This window comes from Callospermophilus lateralis, unplaced genomic scaffold, assembly GCF_048772815.1.
Source record: "Callospermophilus lateralis isolate mCalLat2 unplaced genomic scaffold, mCalLat2.hap1 Scaffold_143, whole genome shotgun sequence".
Lineage (NCBI taxonomy): Eukaryota > Metazoa > Chordata > Mammalia > Rodentia > Sciuridae > Callospermophilus > Callospermophilus lateralis.
Window position 1 is genome coordinate 2,088,944 of NW_027512573.1, and position 15,503 is coordinate 2,104,446.

Genomic DNA, 15,503 nt, shown 5'->3' on the forward strand with positions numbered 1-15,503 from the left:
TGGCTGTAGAGCCTGAGTAACAGTTTTGAAACAATGTTCATGGGTCTTTCTGTTGTTTATTAACCCTTAAGCCATATTGATTCAACCAGACTTTTTTTTTTTTTACTTCTTAGGACATGTGAAATTAAGCATTAGATAAAAGAAGTACCCAATATAAAGGTGTGTTAGGTAGCAATTTATTTAGGCCAACAGATAAATTCTTTTAGGGCATGTAATTTATTTTCTTTTGTATGCTGGAATGAATAGGAACTAAAGAGAAACTTCATGTTAGAAACTGAATAAATGATCTGAATATTTCTGTTAAGATTTTCAGGAACAGTTTTGGGTATGTTTCTCAATTTCCTCTTTCGTTTTTCCCACGTCTTTGAATCACTGGAAACTTTAGATCTTTATGTATTAGCATTGGACATTTATTAGTCATATCAGAGTGTGGAACTGTTATTATCTAAGGCTTGGCCTCTTTGAATGAAAACAGGTCTCTGGGTAACATTTTCAGGGAGACAGAGAGATACAAAAGGTTCTAGAATCTTCTGAACACACAGAGACTCACATAATGATACAAGAAAGGCAAGCTCAAGGTGGAGGTGAGTATTTCGTTTCTCCAGATAGCAAGTTAGAAATGTATGATATGATAAGAGTCATCTGGAAAGAAGGGGTAGAAAATGGACAGATTTAAGCAATAGAGATTGTGCCAAGACAGTAGAATTGGGAATTTGAAAGAAAGAATAATGTCTCTGAGTCAGAAGCACTTATAAGAATAAGTAATCAAACATGAACATAGAAGACAACATTAATCATTCAAGAAAGACAGGTGATCAGTAGAAGAATATAATAATAAGAAAGAAAGTATATGGAAATGGAATTTACGGTTACCTGATGAATTTTTTCCAGATTGCTCTGTGTTTCAGAGCAATGTTATCTATCCTGAGAGGTTTGCATTTGTCTTGTTGGTCTGATAGAGAAGAGAGTCTGCTGGTCCTTGAAGCTCTGGTCCATTGCTCTGATTTCCATCATACTCCTCAGTGCTTGTTTCATTGTGAGCTGTGTCGGTAAGTTTGGCACTGAGGTGCCATTTTTTCTTGGTTCTTTCTCTCATGTTCTGTAAAGATTCCCTGGGATTCATCCTACTTTACCTTACAAATAGGTCAGCTCTTACTCAGAATGGCATGCTTTTCTTGATTTTGCTTCCCACCTTTCTTGCTATTTCTCTATCTTTCAACAACGGCATCTTCTAGATTTACTTTATCTGGCTTTGTTAACATTTGCTGAATCATGACCTCCCAGGTGCATGGGTGTTATTTGTAGATCCCCTAAGGTACCATCTTTCAATACTGGGTCCCCCATTGATCATGTGTTTTCTAGTCAAAAAAATCCCTGTATTGGGAAGGCAACTCTGAATGCTTTCATAATGATTATAGTTTAGATAGGGGTCTTTGACTCATGTGGGTGTCTCTTTAAATATGAGAGGAAAATAATTCAGATGAGATAATGACAGTGTAAGGAGATAAAATATTCTTTCCTTTTTCTATTTGCCTCTAAATAAATATCTCAAGTTCATTGTGTGAGAAAACTCAAACATAGTTTTTAGTCCAATCAATAATTTGATTTTCTATTCACTGATAAGGTGAATACAAATATTTCTTGAATAGTCTGTAAGGGAGTGAAAGTTGCTTGCTATGACAGAGTCTTGCTACACATAAACTTTCCTTTGAGAAGTAAATAAATCTATCAATGTTAAGTAAAACACAGATCATTATCACCAAAGTTATAAAATATTTTGGTTCTCTAGATCAAGTGCAAGAGAGAAGAGTTAATAATAGTTATTTCATTAGTCAAGAAGCAGAAATTCAGGATGCCAAACATGGGCCAAGAGAAAGGTAGAAATTTGTAAAAGTATTGATCTTTAGTAGTAGGCAATTGTGAAACTAGAGAAATAGTATTGAAGAGTCAAATCAGGACCTGAGAGATAATAGATTTTGTTTAATGTTGTTTAACATGCACACCCATGAACAAGAAAGGTAGTTTTTATTTGAGACATGTAGATATTTAGAATATCTCCAAATGTTTAAAGTCTCCCCTTGGTTGTTATTTATACCATGCAATCAGAAGTATTTAGAAAATATTCATATATCCTGTGACTTCTTCAAGATTACTAAAATAATGTATACCAGATTTCCAGGAATTCAATAAATATCTGTGCATGGTTTGTTGCAAGTCATTTTTCTAGGTATTTGCAAGTAAGTGATGTAGAAAACAGAATCTCTGCTGTAGAATCTAGAGTTTAAATTATAGTGGGGGAAGAGACAAAAATAAATCGTCAGACTGACAAACAAGTAAGATAAATGAATATAAGCAAGCATAATTCAGGCTGGTCTCTACTGTCTTGCATAAGGAAGAAGAGTGGCGGGGTGGGAAGTAAGCTGGCTTGGTACAGATAGAAATCATGAGACTCTATGGGTGGATTCTCATCCTTTTCTTTCCTTTTCAGTGACTTACCATTTTTCAAGTAACAAATATGACAAAAGACTGTCTGTACTACTTACATATCATTCAAATCTAATCTGCTTCAGTGAAGGGACAACGGTGACAGGTAAAGATTTACAATGTTTATCTACACTTTCCCTTTCTCGGAGAAAACTCAGGGTTGAGCTCAAGATTGGTGTATTCTAGTGTGTGAGTGTGTGTGTGTGTGTGTGTGTGTGTGTGTGTGTGTGAGAGAGAGAGAGAGAGAGAGAGAGAGAGAGAGAGAGAGAGAGAGAGAGAGAGAGTTTTTGCCTGGATATCTTCAAAGTGTCTCTAAACTTATATGCTCATTTCAGGCTTTAGTTATGTATATCAAGATATATTGAAATTCTTGATCTTGATGAATGCTGTCAACATCCACACGTTTGCTCAAGTTAACTCTGGAAATAATAATTCTCACAATTTCCACATTATTTTCACCCTTTATTAAAATAAATTCCCATTTTTGATAGTAAGTTTCCCAATTAATACTATCCTTCTTCATTCTTATCACTAGATTTATTACTGGCCAGATTGTTTCAGGTTTAGATCACCACACTCCAAAATACACTCCTAATACCATCAGATGTTGGAGAATTGGGTTCAGGATTGTTGCCTGCTTTACACTATGGTGTAAAATACCAAAGAGATGCAAAGCGCATGTCTATGGAGGTCTTATGGTCTTAATGCTTCCAAATCAATGCAGCTGTCAGACTCTTGTTTTTCAGGAGTAATGAATACCCTATTGCTATGGCAAAACCTTTTAAAGATGAGGAGAAGGCAGATGTTTCTTTCCATTTCTATGAGATGTTAAATTTTTTTCTTTTTAGGTATTTGGCAAGAATATGTTGCAAGGGAATCCAAAGCATGGTTTCTTTGCTTTCCCTGACCTATGGTTTTCTTAGCACAGTGGATTTTTATAAATAAATTTCTTTTATAAATAAATATTTATAAATTTTTATTTATATATTTATGAGTAAATAAATATATAAATTTATATATAAGCATATTTCATGTATATTTATGTTTATAATATTTATCTTTATAAATATATAAATAAATATATAATTATATATTTAAACATAGAATGATTAACAAATATATGAAAAAATGTTCAACATCTCTAGCAATTAGAGAAATGAAAATTAAAATTATAACCAGAATGGCAATTATTTAGAGAAAAGAAAATTAAAATTATAGCCAGAATGGCAATCATCAAAAATACAAGCAATAATAAGTGTTTGAGAGGATGTGGGGAAAAGGTTACATTCATATATTGTTGGTGGAACTGCAAATTGGTTCAACCACTCTGAAAAGCAGTATGAAGATTTCTCAAAAAATAAAGAATGTAACCACCATTTGACAGTTATACCACTCCCTGGCATATAGCCGAAGGATTTAAAATTAGCATTTACATAAGAACATATATATTTATAATATTTGTTGTACAAGTTTAAATATTCATTTTATAAATTTTATAAAATGAATATTTATTTTGTTGTTGTAGTTGTAGATTGCACACAGGACCTCACAAATTTTAAAAAACCTTTGCCACTGAGTTTTCAATCTGTTTTTGGTCAACTTTTTGAGATTTGGTATATTTGACATATGAAAAATGTTTCAGTATGTAACTTAATTGACGAGGCCAAAACCCACCATTGAAAAAGATAATTAAATCTTAAAATTCATACATTAATATGCATTTTGAGGAGCATTGTAAAAAGCAGGAATTATTAGTGAATGGAATGCATAAGTAATGTTCTAAAAGCAGCTAATAGTAAATTGATAAATATGTTGTCTATTTTATTCATTTTGTAGCATAATAAAAGGAAGAATAAATCTAAAGGAAGAATAAGTCTATAGATTTTCATCACTTAATATGTAACAACAGAAATGATTAACATAAGTCTGTGTGTAATAATATGAATGAATCATGTGAAATTTAAAAAAACCTCTAGAAGACTACATATATTATTATGTTTTCTTTCTGCTGTGCAGAGGGTTGAACTCAGTGCCTTGTTATGCTTAACTGATGCTCTACCACTGAGTCACATTACCAGCACTCTATTTTCATACCTTGGTAAAAATTCAAAACAAATCTAAAGAATTAATTATTTAAGCATACATATATATTATGCTAAAATTGTACATATAGTATAAGTCATGCTGAGTATATGTCTAATAAAAATATGGCAGTGAATTTATATATGGCTAGGTATTGATTTCTTCAATCCTACAAACTGATACTTCTAAGACAAAAAGGGAGAGAACTGATCATTAAAACACTTTAAATTGCTTGATACTGTGATAAAATTAGTGGTAGGTGACATTAATTGAGTAATTATTCTGAGTTAAGTATCTTTTATAATGTTTTTCATGTATTATGTGACTAAATCCCCCATGAAGTTGTCGCTTTTATTATTTCTATTTTATAGATGAAATAACAGACTCAAGGAGGTAATATTGGGCTGGTGGAGTTGCTCAGTGGTAGATATTTGGCCTAGCATATTTGAGGCTCTGGATTTGATACCCAATGTTAAAAGGTTAATAAAAAGGAAGAAAAAATAAAAGGGGAGGAGGAGGAGGAGGAGGTAGTATAACTAGCTTAAAGACACATGAAAGAAATGGTAGAGCCAGAATCTAATCAGGCATAATTAATGAGGCATAATTCTAATAGTTATAATTTACATTTCAAAAACCTAAAACTTGGTGACTTATTCAAGATCCATGAGTAGAATTGGATTTCCAGATTTATCTGTGTTAGTCATTTAAAACTTCAAGACAACTTTGAACTTATGATGTATAAGAGACAGGGAACAACAGGACTAAAAAATCTCCAACAACAGTAGTCAATTATTATTATTTTAAAATTTATTTCTATGTGATGCTGAGGATCAAATCCAGTGCCTCGCATGTGCTAGGCAAGTGCTCTACCACTGAGCTACAACCCCAGCCCCAGTAGTCAATTACTGGAAAACAAACAAACAAACAAACAAAAAAAACAGAGGAATTTTGTAGGCTAACTCAGTAGTCAATTATTGAAAAACAAACAAACAAACAAAAAACCCAGAGGAATTTCGTAGGCTAACTTATTCAATATTGAAGACTTAATATTTAACAATGTTTACTTAACATCAATTCTATGACCCCCAAATTATAAAATTCAGAGAAAAGTTAATACCTGAATTAAGAAACCAACTTTAGATAACAACCACAGATCCTGGAAGTTTTATGTGTATAGAACATATCTCTTTCATCTAATTTGTCTCACCTTGCAATCACATTTCTCTTTCATATAATACAGAAAAAGTCTGGGGATGTTGTCCAAGTACTTGGAAGCCATTTGGTTCAAGCTGCTACCTCATTTCTACTGAACAGCATTTTTGGGCTAAGAGTGAAGAGAAATGTGCTGAAATGGGGGCACATTTGGTGGTGATTAATACAGAAGCAGAACAGGTACTTTTTCCATCTTTAGTTTTCATCAAACATCTTTTAATTGTAGCAAATAATATAGCAATATTTACTCTTACCCATTTTAAGTGCATAGTTCAGTTGTGTTTATTGTGTTCACATTTTAGTTCAACTGATCTCTAGGATTTTTCATCTTGCAAAACTGAAACTCTCTTTCCACTGAACAACAACTACCCATTTTTCAATCTGCAAAGGCCACAGCAATCACTCTTCCATCTTTTGCTTCTGTAGTTTGACTCCTTTAGATTTCTCATGTAAGTGGACTCATATCATATTTCTCTTTCTGTGACTGGCTTATTTCATTTAGCATGATGTCTGCAAGGTTCATCTATATTGTTGCTTGTAACAGCATTTTTTCCTTTTTAAGGTGGAATGATATTCATTCATATGAATATATTTACATATGCCAACACTTGCTGTTTTCTATTTTTTCTTTTTATTCTGGCAATTTTAGTGGGTATATGGTGATATCTCAAGGTTTTCATTTGCCTTCTTCTAATGCTTAGTGATGTTGAACATTGTTATATATGCTTATTGGCCATTTGTATATTTATTTGGAGAAAATTTTAGTCAGATATTTCAACCATGTTTTAATTGGGTTACTTATTTTGCTGTTGTTAAGTTGTATGTGTTCTTTGCAGTTCGGATATAAACAACTTATCATTTATGATTTCCAAATATTTTCTCCCATTAAATGGACTACTTTTTCATTAGTTGTTTGCTTATTTTGCTGCATAGATGCCTTTTGGTTTGATATAGTCCTATTGGTATATTTTTGCTTTTTTACCTGTGCTTTTGGTGTCATATTCCAGAATACATTGCCAATTCCAATGTCAGGAAGATTTCCCCTTATGTTTTCTTCTAGGAGTTTTACAGTTTTACACCTTACATTCAGATCTTTGAAATATTTGCGTAACTTTTATGTTTGTCATAGATAAAGGCCCACCTTTACTCTTTTGTATTTGTATATGCAGTATTTCCAGCATCATTTATTAAAGAGATGATCATTTCTCCATTGTGTGGTCTTGGCACCTTGTTGAAGATAATTTGACCACATATGTCAAGGTTTATTTCTGGACTCTGATTGTCTTCCGTTGGTCTATATGTCTGTCTGCATGCTATTACTATACTGCTTTGATTACAAAACAGTTTTTGAATATATTTTGAAATCAGAAAGTAGGAGTCTTCTTTGTTCTTCTTTTTAAAGATTGCTTTGCCTATCAGGAGTCCTTTGAGATTCAACATGGATGTTAAGAATTTTTCCTATACCTGTGAAAAATGACATTTGGATTTTGATAGGGATCACTTTGAATCTGTAGATTGCTTCAGAGAGTATGGATATTTTAACTATATGAAGTTTACCAATCTATGAACATGAAATGTTTTTCCATTTATCTGTGTCTTCTTTATTTTTCTTTGTCAATGTCTCTCATGACCTAGGTTAAGTTTTTTTTTTTTTTTTTAGATTTTATTGTATATTTATTTCTTCCTTAATTTTCTTTTCAGGTTGTTTATTGTTAGTGTAAGAAAATATTACTGATTTTTGTATGTTGATTTTGTATCCTGCAACTTTGCTGAATTTTCAGGACACTCAAGAAAATCAGTGATGTAACTGCAGTTCAGACCTGAAGTCCTGAAAATAAGGAGAGCCAATGGTATAACAGCTTGGTCAGGCAGACAGCAAAGAAAATAGGATAAATTCCTCCTTTTTCTTTTTCTTTTCTTTTTTACTGTAGACCTAAAGCATGTTTATTACTTTATAGTTGAACATTACAAAATTTATTTCATAACTTTGTCCAGGAATCATTGATTGCAAAGAATATGAAATATAAAACAAATCATACCTTCCTTTGTTTTTTGTTCTGTTCCTCTCAACAAATTGGAAAATGCTCATCCACCCTGAGGAGGGCAATCTACTTACTGATTCTGCATATTCTGATGCTAATAATACATGGAAACATACTTACAGACATGCCCAGAAATAAAGTTTTCATCTGGGCACCCCTTGGCCCAGTCAGGTAGAAACATAAAACTAACCATCACAGCATCTTAACATATAAAATAATAAAGTGGTCAAAAGCACAAAAATGAACTTATGGCCATTTAAAACCCTTCTGTCTCTTGGTAAAGAAAATAATGAATGGTGGGAATTTAGGGGTTAGCACTTTCTCCTTGCAATGATGATTTTTTTTGCCTGCATATTTGGTTAGTGTGCCACCATGTGACTGTTCCTTGCATCCTGTGTTTTCTTAGTATACTTTAAAGGATATTAAAAACACTTATTCTGTTTAATAAGAAAATTCCAAAATCTATTAAGTCCTATTTTTTTCATGCAGAATTTCATTATTCAGCAGCTGAATGAAACATTTTCTTATTTTCTGGGGCTCTCTGACCCACAAGGTAATAATAATTGGCAATGGATTGATCATACACCTTTCGAAAAAAATATCAGGTGAGTTCAGAGCTAGATTAATGAAATTTAGGACCTTGTACACTTAGAAAATCTAGGAAATTTTGTTAAGATCTTGAGACTATTAATATTAATAATTATAATGATGATAACATAATCTAACAATTATTAAATTCTTATTAAGTGAACACTCTTAAATTTTAAGAAAACTTCTCTGTTTTAGAATTCACTTTTCAGAGGAAAAATGAAAAAGTTTGCTCAAGATTATTGAATGAATATGATGAGAAACTCTGTTTCAATCCCATGGCTATCCAAAAATGGCGCTCTTAGTCATTGCATTGTTTTCTATAGACTTGTAAACATAAGTAGCCACTTAAATTAATTCTAATAAGTAATATTCAAAATATCTGGGTTAGAACTATGTGTAATTTTAACAATTATGTAATTACACTTTTGTGGCATTTAAAAAGGAATTTAATTATGTACTCCCTTATTTTACTCTCACACAATCTTGTGAGTTATCTAGACACCTTTATTAAGATTTGTTTTTGTAGATGAGGAATCTAATCCCTGAGAAGATTAATTTATTTGATTAACAGCAAGATAAATTAGTAGTAAGTATGGAGATTCCTGGGAAAGCTGAGAATGGAACCACCATTTGACCCAGCTGTTGCCCTTCTCAGACTATTCCCTGAAGACCTTAAAAGAGCATACTACAGGGATACTGCTACATCAATGTTCATAGCAGCACAATTCACAATTTCTAGACTGTAGAACCAACCTAGTTGCCCTTCAATAGATGAATGGATTAAAAAATGTGGCATTTATACACCATGGAGTATTATGCAGCACTAAAAAATGACAAAATCATGGAATTTGCAGGGAAATGGATGGCACTAGAGCAGATTATTCTTAATGAAGCTAGCCAATCCCTAAAAAACAAATACCAAATGTCTTCTTTGATATAATGAGAGCAACTAAGAACAGAGCAGGGAGGAAGAGCAGGAAGAAAAGATTAACATTAAACAGATACATGAGGTGGGAGGGAAAGGGAGAGAAAAAGGAAATTGCATGGTAATGGAGGGAGACCCTCATTGTTATACAAAATTACATGTAAGAGGTTGTGAGGGGAATGGGAAAATTAACAAGGAGAGAAATGAATTACAGTAGATGGGGTAGAGAGAGAAGATGGGAGGGGAGGGGAGTGGGGATAGTAGAGGATAGGAAAGGTAGCAGAATACAACAGTTACTAATAGGGCATTATGTAAAAATGTGGATGTGAAACCAATGTGATTCTGCAATCTGTATTTGGGGTAAAATTGGGAGTTCATAACTATCTTAAATCTAATATATGAAATATGATATGTCAAGAGCTTTATAATGTTTTGAACAACCAATAAAAAAAATAAAAATAATAAAAAAATAAAAAATAAAAAATAAATTGTCTTTAATTCCAAAACTAATGACCAACTACCCAGCCCTGCTCCATAGTGTATTCTACAGAGGCAGGGTAACTTATTTATGTTTAGACTCAGGTACCTGATGCTCGTTTAAGGCAGCTGTATGAGAACAGAGAAGCTTATCAAGAAGCATGTAAATGCTTTTTTATAAATGGATATAAAGAGGAAGCTTCTATGATGTGCTGGTAAGAAAGAAATTGTTAATAAGCTAGGTCAGGAAAATGGCTCTGTAAAGAGGAGGAAGTCAACATCAGATTGCAGGTTGAGGTTCACCACATCATGGAGAATGTTAGAGAAACACATGAAAATGTGCTTCCATACTTAAATTTTTGGTGAGGGGCAGTATGAGAAAAGGTAGAAACTATTAGTGTGTTCTCTCATTCTCAACCCAATTTTGCTAGACATCAAACTTATATACTTTCTGATCAGTCACTATGCATTCATTGAATAATTCTATTTACCTTTGTTTCCCTTTAGATTCTGGCACCAAAATGAGCCCAATTTTTCTGCAGAGCAGTGTGCTACAATAGTTTTCTGGGAATCTAGAGGATGGGGTTGGAATGATGTTTTCTGTGATTCTAAAAGGAATTCAATATGTGAGATGAAGAAGATTTACCTATGAGTATCAATTTATTCATTGACACCATAAAAATTCAGACCCATCATAAAATGATAATTACTTGTAATGTACATGCAATTCTTGTGTCACAGAGATTTATGGTCATATTCCCCTGCTTTTTTTACTTTAATCAATCCTCTTCTAGTTTCTTATTTTTCACTAATAATAGAATAAGTCTTTTCTCTCTTTGTTCTGCTCTTTCATTTATTATTTATTCTTTTTTCACCTTTCTTTATACATACTTCCACATGCATTCCTTTTCCAGAGATTATACTATTTTATTTGTTAGAAGAATTATAAGACAGCATTATTTGAAAATTATGCCTCTATTACTCAAAATGCCATAGAGAAATCCCTATAATTAAGACTGTGATTAGAATTGCAGTTTTCTGAAGGACTAACAAGGGCTGAGGGATCTAATTTAGATTGCTCACTCTTGGCTGGTAACTTGGCATTGGCTGTTAGAGGGCTTCAGCTCCTCATCATATGGAAATCACTCTCAAGCTACTAGCAATGTTCTCACAATACAGTAGAATTCCTCTAGAATAAGTGACCTAAGAACACAAATGAAAGCAGCAATGTCTTTAATCATCTATCCTTAACAGTTACATGCCATCACTTTGGCTATACTCCACTGGTTAGGTGAGAAAAACACAGCAAACATTCTACTTTGATCTCCTGGGCTCTGAAGCAGAAAGCCACAATGTGGGTGTTTCAAGATGGCCCTTTGCTTCAGCTCTCCAAGAAATGCAGAGTACTTTTCAAACAACAGATTATCATGCAGACTGTCTCTCTGTTCTACAGATTCTTTTGTGCCAAATATATTCACCCTGTTTTTGTCTCTTTCTGCCAGTCACTCCTCCCCTCTGAGATAAACTGGTGTTGCTGGTGCCACCAGCCTAGCTCCAAAGTACCCTTTCTCATCCTATGTTCAAAGAACCTGACTTTCTGTGTCTCTAAGATTCTCTTACCGTCCAGTATTGCATTTCAGTGAATCCCTCTGTCCCCTACTTCATTGAGAAGCCACACTCCTGCTGCTTGAATCCCAGGCTACGGAGTTGCTAAAAAATGTACCCTTTCTCTATTCCACCACATTTCCTCCTTCTATTAATTATTCCTTTGTATTTTGTATCTTATTTTTCTAGATTCTTAAAATAAATAACCGTAAAAAAAAAATAAAAGAATCCATAGTTTTTAGTTTTTTTTTTTTTTTTTTTTTTTTTTTCTTTTGGTAATTAGCAAAACATTCGAGGCTATACATTTACTTTGGTTATCATTATGGCTAAATCCAAAAGGTCATAAAATTTGTTAATCTCATTATTTTTCCCTTTACATAATGCTAATTACAAGAATATTTTCTTTTTAGTCTATGGAATTCTAAAATTTTCACAAGAATTGGCTTTTGGTTATTCTTTTGAAAATTTCATATTGAATTTCACTTAAAGAATGTGACTTATGCATATTATTACATTTTCTTCTTCTTTTTTAAAATTTCATATCACTCTTTTGGCATACTGCTCTGGACAAAAGATTTTGTACAGTTATGCTTAAAATGAGTACTGGTCCCTAGTGCAGGGCCAAGGAACTGGAACATGGTTCAGAAATCAGAGTGAAAGACACACTTACACATCATCAAGATGCATTTTGCTACTACAAAACAAGGCAGAGGAGGAATTCTAAGACATATAAAAAGATACACATACCTTAGAGGCCAAGGAGCTTATCCCACATGTTGTGAGAAATGGCTTATTTTCTGGTAATCACAAGTGGGACTATTTAATCACCACTAGAAACACCAGAAGGGTGGTATTATATATATACATGTTTTTATTTTTATGAAAGTAAGTGTAACACAAACTTAATTCAGTATTGATACCAACCTTCTAGAACCAGCTCCTCTGGGGTCAAGGAGGAAATAGCTTTTTTTTTATTGCCATGTGAGTTACATTTAAATTTCACTGGAATAACTAGAGGCTCCCTCCCCTTGCCCCACCCTAAGACCTGACTACAGTATAGTGAAGAATGGGATCTCAGGAACATAAATTGTCTCTCTTCTCACGCTTCTTCTTTATTAGTTACTCCCTATTCTGTTCTAAAGGAGGTTCTTATATGGCACTTAGAAATCACTAGAATTTGGCCAGAATCACTACTTCAACTCTCCCGAATAAGAGGAGCCTTACCTGGGCTTGGACTGACAATCTGTGTCCCAGGTCCTATTCTGACTAGATTCTATGAAGAGAGTGGGTGCAGGAGACTAAATGTTAAAATTAAAATGAAAGCTACAATTCCCCATTAGCATTTGCAACTTAAAATGCCTACAGATATGGTCAGTGTGATACATGCAGGAGATAGGTGCAGAGGAAAGGATGGGCAGGGCATTCCTTGGTACAAGTGTGTACTGTTTTGCATTTATTTCTTGTTCTGAGCATCGACAGTTCCACCAAAGGTCTCTTCAACCCCAGGAACTACATGGGCTTGATGGGCTTCAAGTTCTTGTCCAATTCATAGACAATGGGAATACCACTTGGCAAGTTCAGCTCCATGATGGCCTCTTCAGAGAGACACTCCTAATGCTCAATGATGCCCTTAAAGCTGTTGCCATGGATGGCAGTCAGAACTCGTTTCCCCTCCTTGATTTGGTGAGGGATTTATTCATTTCAGAAGAGGAGAACTTAGGCAATAGTGTTCTTCACACTTTCACAGAAGGGTAGCTGATCCTCACTAAGGTCTGCATATCCTTACTGAAATTGCTGTAGCAGGGATGATCAGGATCCATCGGAGGTGGGCCTCCATTTCTTGGCAGCAATTTGTGCTTTATTGAGGTCAGTCAGACTCCCATAGTGTGGCTCATCGAGGCTCCCAATCCTCACCACCTGCAGGTGGCAGCCACATCTAATCAATGGTATTCAGCACTTTCCAGAGGGTTCAGATTGCCCTTTTCTGCACCCAGGTAAAGCAGATATCAAATTCATGGCTTGCTAGCATCTCTCAGTGCCTGCCTAGCCAGCACTCCTCTTGGCCAACCAGGCTATGGTCCCAGGTCGTGCCAGCCATTGAAGGATTCTCCAGGTTCCAGGTGCTCTCACAGACTGTACAGGATCAGCACCAGGTTGCAGGCAGTCAAGGCAGCAAAGTGAGGATGCAGCGACAACGGATTGCAGAGATTCCAGAAGTGACAAACCCAGACCCCTTTGTGGTGGTTCCCTGCCTGTCTCCTGCCCCACTTTAGCATGCACGCTCCTGCCAAGCACTCCCTGGCAAGCCCAGCTTTCACGAGAATTCTCCAATATTTATCACAATATTTATTTACTTATTTGTATTTGCATTAGTCCAGAAAAAAGGCTAAACTGTGTGGGCATTTGGAGAGGATAATAATATTTTAGGCTTGTATAAAGCTTACATCTTCGTTTTCTGTATAATAAGAAATTGAATAATGAGTAACCTTTTTCTTCAGTGGAGCATATTAATATAACAAGTATCTTTATACTCTGAATCTTTTTTGAGAGACATAATCTCATATGTCTTCCATAAACTTCCTGGATGTCCCTTCCACAAGCTTGACACTCCCATGTCCCTGACCACCCAGTCAGTCATCAGGCATTGGCCGTGAATTGATATGAATCTGTATCTCAAGCCACTTTTTACCCCTAGGTAAAGTCTACTATTGTATTTACAGTTTGGAGTTACTCTCAGTGGGGGGATTTCCATTTGTTACAGACCATTGGGGCTACTTCTGAATAGAGCTAAAACTTTCAGCACTCTAGTTCTAGCTAGTGTCAAGTATTGAGCATATTGATCTGTAAGCCAAACTTTCCCCCACTCCCACAGACAATCATGACAAATATGAGGATTGAGGGAGAGGTGGCATTGTGATAGAAATAAGCACATTGGGATTGTGAGTCACTAGCCCATTAAACCAATTTATGCCCAATCCCATTAAAAATGCTCTGATATTTACATTGATGGATCAGCTAAAACAATTTATGATGGTCTTCTGTGATCAGGTATTCTTTTTCTACTAGGGCCAAATAGTAGGCCAAGAACTATTTTTTTAAAGAAACTAATTATCAAAGAGGGCATACATTTACTCAGATCTAAAAGTTCCACAGATGTGCTTTTAAATAGGTTTGACAATCTGGATTCAACCTCTTGATCTGCCACAGACACTTTGGCCATATTGGAACTTCTGGATCGTTAGTGAGCACTGGCAGAACTTCATGCCTGCATCCTGGATAAGCTGGCAACCCTTCTTTTATGCTCGATGTCTCAAAGTTTGTAAGATCTGATGTCAACTGAGCAAAATATCACACACAAATTCCTCCCCAATTCATAGTGGTCCAACAAACATCATGTGTTTACATTGGTGATAGGTGTTTACAGATTCAACAACTTATCTTTCACTTTTTAGGGGTCTCTTGACAGGAAATATATATATAATTGGATGCCAGAAACTTCACTGAGGGTCTATATTTTGGTGAGATTTATTCTCTTTGACATATTAGGTCATACTAAGCTATCTATGGTATTTTCTACTTCATACTAACCACATAGAATGTTTGCAAAACTCTATAAAATTAATGAAGAACTATATATCATGTGAATATCATTGCTCATATTAAAAATGAAATATTTAAGAACACTAGGAGCCTGCTGCCTAGAAGCTCTTTCTTATTTAAACCATCTCTCCTTTTTAAAGGCAACATATTAAACTTTTGGATACATTTAAAAGCAAATTTTGTTGTATATATTCTTTTCCATTTCACTGAAAGTATGGTGATATAAGAACAAAATACCATCTAAATTGAACCTAGATTGATTTGGGCTCAAGGTGTTTGCAGAAGGAAGCAGGAGACTTTAAGTGGCTAAGCAACTGGAAAAAGGACATTCGTAGTACTGCATATACTGTAACCTGGAGCTATGAGCAATGTGAATGGTTTTTGTTGTGATATGTATGTAGATTCTGGGACGTTTTCTACCCTTGAGTAGAATTTTTGGATAACTTCTTGTAGGTTGTTTTAATAAGAATTTGGATATTGAAACT

At 34.5% G+C, this 15,503-nt stretch overlaps 1 protein-coding gene and 1 pseudogene across 5 annotated transcripts; one reads left to right on the top strand and one right to left on the bottom strand.

The window, feature by feature from the left end:
• The first annotated feature begins 553 nt into the window (after positions 1 to 553).
• Positions 554 to 10,465, top strand: LOC143387899 (C-type lectin domain family 6 member A-like). Of its 5 annotated transcripts, none has more exons than XM_076842001.1 (6): positions 554 to 584; positions 960 to 1,049; positions 2,489 to 2,590; positions 5,813 to 5,958; positions 8,310 to 8,425; positions 10,321 to 10,465. In XM_076842001.1, exons 1-6 carry the CDS (start codon positions 554 to 556, stop codon positions 10,463 to 10,465), a joined length of 630 nt encoding a protein of 209 aa, XP_076698116.1. The 5 variants fall into 5 exon arrangements, with proteins under 5 accessions (XP_076698116.1, XP_076698115.1, XP_076698118.1 ...); XM_076842000.1 differs by having other exon boundaries at positions 554 to 578; positions 5,807 to 5,958; XM_076842003.1 differs by lacking the exon at positions 960 to 1,049.
• Positions 10,466 to 12,789: 2,324 nt separating this feature from the next.
• LOC143382678 (phosphoglycerate mutase 1-like) lies at positions 12,790 to 13,447 on the bottom strand (annotated as a pseudogene).
• Between the last annotated feature and the right edge of the window lie 2,056 nt (positions 13,448 to 15,503).

Bases quoted from the DNA above. Each gene is read 5' to 3' on its own strand.
- LOC143387899 (XM_076842001.1), top strand. From the start codon at position 554: ATGATACAAGAAAGGCAAGCTCAAGGTGGAG. The intron at 1,050-2,488 runs GTAAGTTTGGCA...TTTCCTTTTCAG, and splicing joins TTTCATTGTGAGCTGTGTCG to TGACTTACCATTTTTCAAGT. The intron at 5,959-8,309 runs GTACTTTTTCCA...TTTTTCATGCAG, and splicing joins TTAATACAGAAGCAGAACAG to AATTTCATTATTCAGCAGCT.